Source organism: Melitaea cinxia, chromosome 9, assembly GCF_905220565.1.
Source record: "Melitaea cinxia chromosome 9, ilMelCinx1.1, whole genome shotgun sequence".
NCBI classification, from domain to species: Eukaryota; Metazoa; Arthropoda; class Insecta; order Lepidoptera; family Nymphalidae; genus Melitaea; species Melitaea cinxia.
The window spans coordinates 11,703,644-11,714,700 of record NC_059402.1 but is presented as its reverse complement, the minus strand read 5'-3'; the positions used below and the strand labels follow the sequence as shown (position 1 = coordinate 11,714,700).

The 11,057-nt window shown below is 29.5% G+C and overlaps 1 protein-coding gene across 1 annotated transcript in view; it reads right to left on the bottom strand.

Moving 5' to 3' along the window:
* Positions 1-609: 609 nt before the first annotated feature.
* LOC123656124 (fibronectin type III domain-containing protein 5) overlaps positions 610-11,057 on the bottom strand; it is a 164,036-nt gene continuing 153,588 nt past the window's right edge. The window contains exons 8-9 of the mRNA XM_045591834.1: positions 1,434-1,621; positions 610-823 (exon numbers count right to left, since the gene is read on the bottom strand). Of these exons, the coding sequence (XP_045447790.1) occupies positions 610-823; positions 1,434-1,621 (402 nt within the window). The remainder of the gene's footprint in view (positions 824-1,433; positions 1,622-11,057) is intronic.

Sequence of the window (11,057 nt, the reverse complement as noted above, 5' to 3'; positions counted from 1 at the left end):
ATACTTATGAAATTCTATAAAAAATGACTAGCACTAAAATACTATAAAATCCACAAGTCACTGAATAGAGTTAATTACATTTAAATTATTTACTTACACGAAAATTGCTTATGAAAATACTATTACAGACATTATTTAGTCAAAGATAGTATTATTTTAAGTGGCACAGTTAAAATGTTGATAGATAGTAAATTTATTGTGCTGATCTTATAAGCTAAAGTGGTAATAATAATAAAGATACGCCTTAATTCAAGTAATTAGACACTCAATAGAGACATGATTGCTATTGACTATGTTAAAACTAATTGAATGTTTGACACATCTCCCATGGTCCCTTCTCAAGACACTATTTGAAGAGTGACACGCAATAGCCATGAGTCATCAAAATTCGTTGTAGATCAAAGATTCCATCACAAACACTTTCAACGCACACATTAAGACAAATTAGCAAAACACAATCAAGAGATGATACGATTTTATAGTTCATAAAGTTCAGTTCGAAAATGATATCAAAGTCCGTCCTTTTTTTCAAGGACTTTGTGCGGGACTCGGCCAAGGCGGCCTCATCTTTTCCAGCACATATTTGAGCTGGAAACTGGTATGGAAATGCTACAGATACTCATCTATTTGATCATAGTCCTCGTCGGGAGGAGAAGGGCCAGATACGGAAAGAATCGGTAGACCGAAGTGCTTAACCGTCTCCACGCTTCCACTGTCGTCTGATTTGGCCTCTTCATTGATGGTTTCCTCTCGAGGTGCCTTAGCTTTACAAAGCCTTTCTGAGGAATCGCTCATTGTTGTAAGTGGTATATTATCCGCCGACCTACAAAAATTAAAAGCAAAATTATAATTCGGTCGTCAAATATCATGTAGTTTGTTTTTGCGTTACTGAAACTTTTAATTTAATTAATAAAATTATTAATACAAATATTTATGATGCATGATTCATGTTTAAATTATATTAAACGATTATTACCATTTTCTTAAAAAAAAAAATAATGGTTATAAACTTTATTTTAATACTTAATAATAGTATTATAATGGGATTTAAATATTAAATTAAAGTTATTTGGCAATCGTAACAGGTAGAAATATAAATATATTGATATAGGTATTTAAATGAATATATAGATATTTTGTTTTATTTTTATAGTAAGCAATTTTATTTTATTTTTATAGATCTAGAGTGTAAGAATAAAAATGTTTACGTGAAAAACATCAGCATTGCAATTTTATAATACCCTAAAATATCTATACAAAAATAAACACTGTTTCGCTATTATTACAACATACCCATCACGAAGATTCTTTACATTCTCTGCTACGAAAGTCACAAAGTAATCTAAAATCTTGCAACTCATAAAAGAAGACATCATCGAAAATAAAATCTGGAATCCATATCTAAGCTATATCCAACAATAGCGTTTACTTACCTTGCTTTACGACACAATTTCGATTGAGATCCGTGTCGCCTCAGGAATTCCCCTGGATCAAAGCCGGCGAAGCTTGTTGGTTCGGCTGATACAAAGATGGCAGAGTTGACGCGCGGGCGATTGCACCGCGCTAACAGACGCTCCTCACACTCGAGGCTCTGTGTGTGTGTGTGCGACCAGCGCATGTGCTGAAACCGAAGGAAAATTTAATAAACATGCACTAATGGATTTTTATTTTCCTGTAAACATTAGCAAACGTGCTTATTTTTATTGAATGGAAAAAATTCTTTCACGCGCCTTCGAAAGGCATAAATATTTTTTTCAATACTATCGTTAGAAACATATTAATAATTTAGAGCATTCACTCGAACTCAGAAAATCAAAAACAAATAACATTAGCGTCAAACAAATTTAATTCCATTAAACGTTAATAAATATCGACGGCTTGACATTTATGACTTTAGGAACGAAAATCTGAGGAAACGTTAAAATTATAGCACTTTTGTTTTAATGAAAATATTTTAAGATATTATTACAGTATTCGTAACGAAGTTTGAAATAAAATTATCTTTTAAACTGTTTTGAGGTTTCTAAAACAAATTACTTTCTGTTTTCCTTATAAGTAACTTTAAGGAATAACTTTGCTATAGTTATAAAAAAAATTAAACGATTAAATTTCGCATATACAAGTTTAAAAAGTATATTAAAAATTTGTCATCAACTTTGTTCCAGTAAATTAGATCATTTACTTTATTTACATGCCATCAACTAATAGATATATAATCTGCATTATGAAAGGCAGTTATATTACTTTTCTAATGCTTTAATCAATAATAGTATTTTTTTTAAAATCATATTAGTAAAATAATTGAAGGTTTTTGTGTACCCATCAAATATAATATATTTTTTCATGCAATTTTGTTTCTATTCGTATTCTCTGTGTTTATCGAATTCTGTCTAACGTTCTTAACTTTCAATAACTTTGTTATTATAAAATATTACATCGGAATGACTACATTATATATTTTTTTAATGATGACAGTAAAACTCGTAGCTTATCGACCACCAAAATTTTATGCTTGCGTACCAAGCCTTTACCACCCTAGTAAAATAATGTTAATTATTCACAAAGTTAATAGAGTCCATATTCCCGAAAAATACACGATACCTACTCAAAGCATGACAGAGTTGTCATTGAAAACACGCGATCTGTGAGTTAGTGTGTAGGAAGAAAAACTTCATCGCTAAATGTTATGTAATAAAATGTGTATGAAATAAGATTTTTTTTTCCATATAAAAAATCATTCTCAAAAATGATATTGTATTTTTTATTTTTATTTTTAGGTCACATTTAGAAGTTCGGTGATAATAAATTTAATATTACATTTCTATTGGTATTTTGTTTAAAATTACATATTCCAGTATATTTGAAATGATAAATATAATCTTCTTTTTTTTAATTTGAAGTTAATACCAAATAGATACACTCTGCTGTGTAGTTTTAAAGCTATATTATATTAAAAGTATTTGGTAATTTTTGATTTTTGTCTTCATAAATTACTTTAAGTTACATAGATTAAATATTAAATTAAGTCTAAAACAGTCAGTAAAGCTATCGAAATTATTAATTTTTTTGCTTCGTTATATAAAAAAATCATTTAAAAGTTTTAATTCCAAAAAAATATGTATATATACGATAAAATAGTTTTGGCATTATCTAAGTTATTTGCAAAGTGTGAGCGTGTTTGTGTTTCGCTTGTATTATTGTTCCTATTTTAACTTAAAGAGCCAGCATTATACTTTAGAAACTTTTAACTCGAGGGGATACAGACATTACGACGAAATTTAAAACTCATTTAAAGATTTTCTAAAGTTCCAGAAATGCAATAATTGGAGTTTGATTTTAGTCGTAGAAGACGATCAATATAATTAAGGAACATCTTAATCGAAGGTATTATGAGATTAAATGAAATCCAGATAATATAAAACATATTGTTATATACGTTGTCAAACTTTGTTTAAAAAACTTTGTGTAAAAATTACTTATAACTTATTTTCCTCATAATGTAATCTTCATCTAAATAAAATATTTATTATTATTATTATTATTATATTTATACGTAATTGCACGAATAAAACTTTTAATTTTTTTATATTTACATTATAAATGCAAGTGGTGTTTTATTAGGCCGTGTTTCGTGGAATATAACAAAGCGGCAAGAATTAAAAAAAAAACATAGCATGATGACAAAAAAAAAATAAAAAAATAAATAAAGTGCCGTGTGCTTAAGTCGCGACAATATGATACGCTGGAAATGCAACGCCGTTCGTAACTTCAAAGTGCACGCCAGTCACGTTCGTGTTGAAGTGATTTTAATATTTTTTTACGTCTGTTTTGATGGATTACAAACATTTTTACTATAAACATCATTCTTTACACACATTGTATACACCGAAGTGAATTTATACAGTGAATTAAATAATAAAACCCAATAACAAGAAACAGTCAAGACCATAAAAGGTTACACGTTATAGATACATGTGTATATAATCTTTCACCATAACTGCATCGTGTTCAAATATATAACTAAAATAAATTACGACGATAACTTCTAAGTTATAACGAAGCTAATTTTTACCATTTTGGATACAGCGAAGAATATAAATTCTTGAAAGATTCTTCTACCAAAGTTTGAGTATAGATTTCTCAATTAAACATGATATACATCAAGCGGCGACACGATAACAATCAAAAGTTCAAGTTTTGTTACCACTAAATAATAGAACCACAAAAACATTGTGAAAGACACTACGTACATAAAACAAAACGAATTTTGCATATCCAAGTCCCTAAGTCAAAAAAGTGTACAAAATTCAAAAAGCTGCGCATTTAAATTCAAAAAAAGTAATTAAAGTCAGCTTGAACAGCACGCCTGTGGTGTTGATAGCAAAACCATGAGTAATCATAAAAAATCCAATAGTGATGAGAACTGCCTGTGCAAAACCATACAATTTTTGAGCGTGCGTGTTGGAATAGCAAATACGTGTAACGTGACGCGGCTTGTAAATCGGAACACACTAGTAAGCGTGCTACAGCTTACTTGGTGGTCGCAACCGGCACACCGGCATTGGCAGTGAGGGCAAGCCCGCGTCCTAGCGCGGGCAGGACTCCGCTAGCTGCCCTGGTTTACGTCGTCTGGCGCTGCATGCAGCAATGCAAACTGACAGCCACAGTCGCGGGCGCTCCGCCGAGGATATTGAAAGCAACGGTCCAGAAGACAGCATACGTCCTGCGCACCATATCGTTTAAGCACCGGAATATCTATTACAATTTCCAATAAGCGCCTTTGTAATTTATGTTAGCCTTCGAGCCCGATTACGATTATTGAAATGACTTGATTCTTAGCTTATTTTGATAAAATGATAGTATTATTATTATATAAATGATAGTATTATACATCGATGACACATACATACATTTTATATAGTAAGTGAAATTAAAAGCTTCTATTAAATTAAAATCTACCAAGCATTAGTGTATGTCTACAATATATTTCAATGAGTGTATAATTCATTATATACAATTCACAACGGTCAAGATTTATGTAATAACTATTATATAATAATAAATATCAGAATACTGTACAATATTGTTTTAGTTTTTGAATGAACATAAAAAAAATCATTAAGTAATATAACTTTACGCTAAGTTTTTTCATAAAACAGGACGCTTAGGTACTATCTCGAAATAAAATTACAAATTTTAAACGACTAACGTTGTAACGGATCGTTTAACTCTACGAAAGTTTACTGAAACGTAGTCACGCGACTGTTAAGAATTGACCAAAATTACAACCGTTTCAAATGAGCCAAAACATATTTTGAATTGTTGGAATTTTTGTAACTTTGAGGAAGATAATTTATTTTATATGTATTTCATAAAGGTCGTTTTATTCAAAGTTATTTTGATTGTAAGTTGATTGCACGGAAATTAATGGAACGGTAATGGACTATTGTTTTTATACCAATTAAAACGGAACACTTTATGGAATGAAAATAATATTTGTTTGTTTTTTTTTTATGATTGAAATACCTTCATACCATGCTACGTAGGAAATGGAAAAATGTTAAAATAAATTATAGGCAATTATATAGCAAAATATTATTTTATTTCATGATTCGAAAAATTGTTTCATAATAATATTTACTTACCAAAACCAAACTAACACAATTGGACACGATATAATATTTACATTCGCTCGAAAACCAAATTATGTCGCGGTGATAATGAAACAGTATGATAATCCGAATTTTCTCTCGTCTATTATCATACATTCTGCATAAAAAATTTGAGTACTCATATTAGTATCATAGTTGCTAAAAATAAATTTCATAATCAGGATTTTTTGTAACTTTTCAAATATGTCGGTATGTACTATGTATAATATGTATATATACTATGAAGAAAATATTATACATTTTCGTTAAGCTTAAATAGCTTATAATAATTATAAAAGTATCGTGCAGTCGTTTCCTGTATGTCAAATACAGCATTAATAAGATATCAATTAGGAGTTAGATTAATATTGCCAATTAACCGATTGCTCTCCAAAACTAGGATCGTTACGACAGCGATAAATTCAGAATTGTGGCTATGGCTAAGCAATTCTATGCTACGTAATAGTCCGGTAAAATATATTTAAATTAATGATTTAAGATTAAAAAAAAAAAAAAAAAACAAGTGAAAAGTTTATAATTATTTCGTGATTTAGAAATAGCATGAAAGACTACAGAAACTGTAAAAAATATGAATCTACAGTTACATCCATATATATGATGTATTTCGGAGTAAAATGAAATAATTCAAATTTATGTAACGATTAATATGATTTCAATTGTGTAAAAAAATATACTCTATGTTTGTTAAGTACAACTTAAAAAGGCACAAAAGATATATTCGAAATTCATAAGACTATGTTTTAAATCAATATCATACAAAACGTGATACTCGTCAGAAAATTCCATAATTTAGTAATATGCTAATCGATAGCTATCCCGTTAGTTATTAGATTAAATCTAAATCGAATATCGGAATAAACCTACCTTCAGCGACTTTATAGAATATTAACATATTAATAAAATTATACGGAGCATAATAAAATTTTATATTTAACGAGTAGGGTATATATATATACACAACCTGAGTGATTTATCTTTTTTGTTTATTAAAATTCAATTTAATTATATATAATATGCTATTATACTTATTTTCATTCGAAAATATTTAGAATATGGGCAATTTTTTTTTTGATAATTTTAATTTTGTTTTTTGCAATTATATGTTGATTTTTTAAACGACTTCAACAAAGGAGTCGGTTACTCAATCGACCGTATATATATATATATATATATATATATATATATATATATATATATATATATTTTTTTTTTTTTTTTTAATGTATGTTCGGGGAAAACTTCGTTATTTATGAACCTATTTTGATAATTCTTTTTTTTTTCTAGAAAGGAGATATCCCAGGTGTGGTACCATGATAAGGAAACCAGGATCTGATGATGGAATCCTAGAGATATCGAGGGAAACCCTCGAAAATCGTAGTGACGACTAATGCTTTTATTATTTTTTTACGTCTTCTTACTTTGTGTTACTTGTCGATGCAATTGAAGTCATTTTTTTTCGTTTGCGAGCAAACACAATTATAATTATTACTATAATAATCAGTAACAGTGACATAGACCTAAACATAAATTGTCTTTCTAACGATTATATCCTCCACTGTCAACACTCAACTAAAAAATGAGTCTTAAAAAATAGTTGGTTCTCGCTAAGATATGAGTGTTCAATATACTAACAAGTATTGATTATAAGCTACTGGGTCATCTTAGTTTAGATTCATAACTAGATTCCAAAGCTAAATTTATTTTTGAATATTGACCTGAACGGTCTCTTTAAAATAATTGTGTTTGCTCGCAAACGAAAAAAACCGACTTCAATTACATCGACAAGTAATACAACGTAAGTAGATGCAAAATAGTCAAGTAAATCGGCGTTATCGAAGCTTACTCAAAAAGTAGTTCTCAGATATCCATCAAATTTAAACGAAACTACATGACAAGCATTAACTTTTGATTAAAATAAAAATTGTCAAAATCGGAAAACCCAGTTAAAAGTTATTCGGTATAATACAACGTTTTTTTGTTGTTGTTGTTTCTTTTAATGATGTACAATAAAATGTATTATTATTATTACAACGTAGGTCGACGAAAAAAATATTCAACTAATTACACATCGTTAGAACTCGAAGAGTACTTGTCAGATCTCAATAAAAATTAAATGAGACCACATAACACGCATCAGCTTTCGATAAAAAATAAATTCATTAAAATCGGTACACCCATTAAAATTTTCTGAGGGAAACTACATTAAAAAAAAAAACAATCGAATTGAGAACCTGCTCCTTTTTTGAAAGTCGGTTAATAAGTAGAATTCGTGAAACAAAAATACACGTACAAAGACCATTTGTTATAATAATATTTAAGAAGGAAATATGAAAGCAAAACAGTTTAATTTTAAAGTGGATTATCATTATAATACCACGATTGAAGAACAAAAATAAAACTCTTAAGACTTATTCCTTCTCGTAAAACAAAGCTGAAGAGATGTACTTATTTTGCTTGAAAGCGCTAATCTAAAATTCTTTTAAGGAAGTTTTTTTTGATAAATAAGATTGTACATTGAAATAGCACGTCAATATTTGCAACTGTAAAATACCAACGTAATAAATAAGAAATATATAGAAATTAAATGCATTAAAACCGAGCGGTTTTTCTAGTTAAAACTAGTAATAGTGGACTTAGACATGTTCAAGTTAAGGTTATTGATTTCGTTTATAAACAGTTTTAATTATTGCCATATGTTGAAATAATATTTCTTTGTTTCTTAGACGCCGCGTTGACGCAACGGTTACAGCCATGGATTGTACCTGTTGCGCTGGCGGTTGCGGGCTCGATCGCCGCACATGACAAACATTTGTATTGGCCATACAGGTGTTTGCCGTGGTCTGGGTGTTTGTGCAGTCCTTGTGGGTCTCCCCACCGTGCCTCGGAGAGCACGTTAAGCCGTCGGTCCCGGTTTTTATCATGTACACCAGATAGCGATCGTTACTCATAGTAAGGAATACATCCGCCAACCCGCATTGGGGCAGCATGGTGGATTAAGCTCTGACCCTTCTCCTACATTGAGAAAGAGGCCTATGCCCAGTAGTGGGATATTACAGGCTGAAGCGAAAAGTTAAGGTTATTGATTTCGTTTATAAACAGTTTTAAATAGTGCCATATGTTGAAATAATATTTCTTTGTTTTAATATAAATAATATACTATAAGTAATAGAAATTCTTGAAATTCGAAAAGTGTTTTACACTTTTCTGCTTAAATCAAAATCAAGCTAGTAACGTAAATGTTAACCAACTAAATCTATTGTCAAACTGAACGTCATATCTGTTTAAAAATTCTATTACAGTTTCTGAACTCTGCTCAATTATCGTCAAGTTTCCTCGGATTAAGTCTTAAAACTTGCATTATGCGCAGAGAGGATAGTTTTTATTATTAAAGCGTGCACCTTAAAGTGACCCCTTAGTAATAAATTTAACAGTTAACTCTTTTGCATTTTAATTAAACCAACTACGAAGTTAGAATAGAAATCTGTGATTTTTTTAGCTTTTATTCCTTAATACGAATAAATTACTACGGTTATTGCTTTATCAATACATATAATAAAAATGTCACGGGTCGCTGTCTGTACATTTAAGATATATGAGAAAAAATATTATTGGAACCTTTATCAACGCAAATAGCATCCAAAACAATGATTGTCAGAATTTTTGTCTGTATGTCTGTGCGTTTGTGCACGCTAATCTCAGAAACGGCTTATCCGATTTAAGTGTGGATTTTACTTATATATTATGGCAAGCTTAGCTTAACATTAAGTGTTTGTTTCATGTCAATCGGTTCATAAATAAATAAGTTAAGCCAATTTAAAGAATCACGTTTAACATGTATAATCACTATTCCACGCAGACGAAGTAGCGAATACAGCTAGTCATAAAATAAAAATCTATAAACAAGCTATGCTCTATAAAAACGTTATCAAATATTTATAAGTTAGAACTTAAATTTGTAAGTATTTTATTTGATACTGTAAAAGTAAAAATCAAGCAACGAGCTTACTAGGTCGATGGATAAAAATATTTATTTCTAAAAAATACTATTGTATCATCTTCGGTAATCATCAAGATGATGAATATGTCTAAATTTGTTTCCAAACTTGGCTTACGATGATAATTCGTTGCCCATTAAATGAATTTAGGGTCTAAGGCGATTTGCGAGATTAACGTGATTTTTAGACTCTTAAGGTCACGGGACTGATTGATCAATGGCTTGGTAAAATTAGAAATTAAATATCAAAGTTATATAAAGAAGTTATTAACTTTGTATTTAATTATATTATTATTGTATTATTATTATTTAACTTTCCACGCGGACATGATTTATACCAAAACTATCTGTAAATATTTAGTTCTTAAGTTGTTAACTTTGTATTGTGTTGATTTTAAATTTAAAATTTGTGAATTTTATTAACAATGTAAATTTAAAATTCATGTGTTTTGTATCTGCTCTAATATAATATTATGCACACTCTTCACATTCTGATCACGCATATTAATGCGTGATCTGGGTGTTTGTGCAATCCTTGTGGGTCTCCCGTCTGTGCCTCGGAGAGCACGTTAATCTGTCGATCCCAGTTGTTATCATGTTCAACTGATAGCGATCGTTACTCATAGTAGGGAATATCCACCAACCCTCTTGGAGCAGCGTCGTGGATTAAGCTCCTTCTCTTACTTACATGGGGATAGAGGCCTATGCCCAGCAGTGGGATAGTACAGGCTGGAGCGTAATATTCTAGCCTATGCTCCCAAGTTAGTCTTATTAGAGATACATAAATATATAAAATAATTAATTAATTAATAGACGTTAGCAAAAAATGTAGTTGTAAATTCCTACTACTGATACTAGTCTGTCATACTTGGCACTAAGGTTATGTTATGTTTCATTTTAACAATTTTAAATTAGTAAATTCAATGAGTATAAATCTTCAAATAATTTCTTAGTTTTTAAGTATTATTAAGACCCACACTACAGTACCTAAACTTTTATTTGAAATGGTTATACCTAAATTTTATTATTTCTGAATATTTATTATTATTAAGAATTTCGTTATTTTTATACAAGTTTGTTAATCATAACAACACTTCTATCAATTGTCATTTTTTTAATTTTTTTCTATTTTTTCATTTTTTATTTAACAAACAGTCAATATTATTGCGGCGATGAACTGATTTATGGGTATGAAAAGAAATATGTTGATTGGAAACGTATCAATTTTTAAACTTTTAGAAAATATTGTTTACAAATTAAGAATTAATAAATAATTGTAATACTAGTTTTAAAGCAATTAAATGTGTATGTATTATTTTATGCGTTTCAGCTAGATAATTTTGATCAATCCTTAAAAAAGCACATTCAAATTTCAAATTCAAGAACGTTCT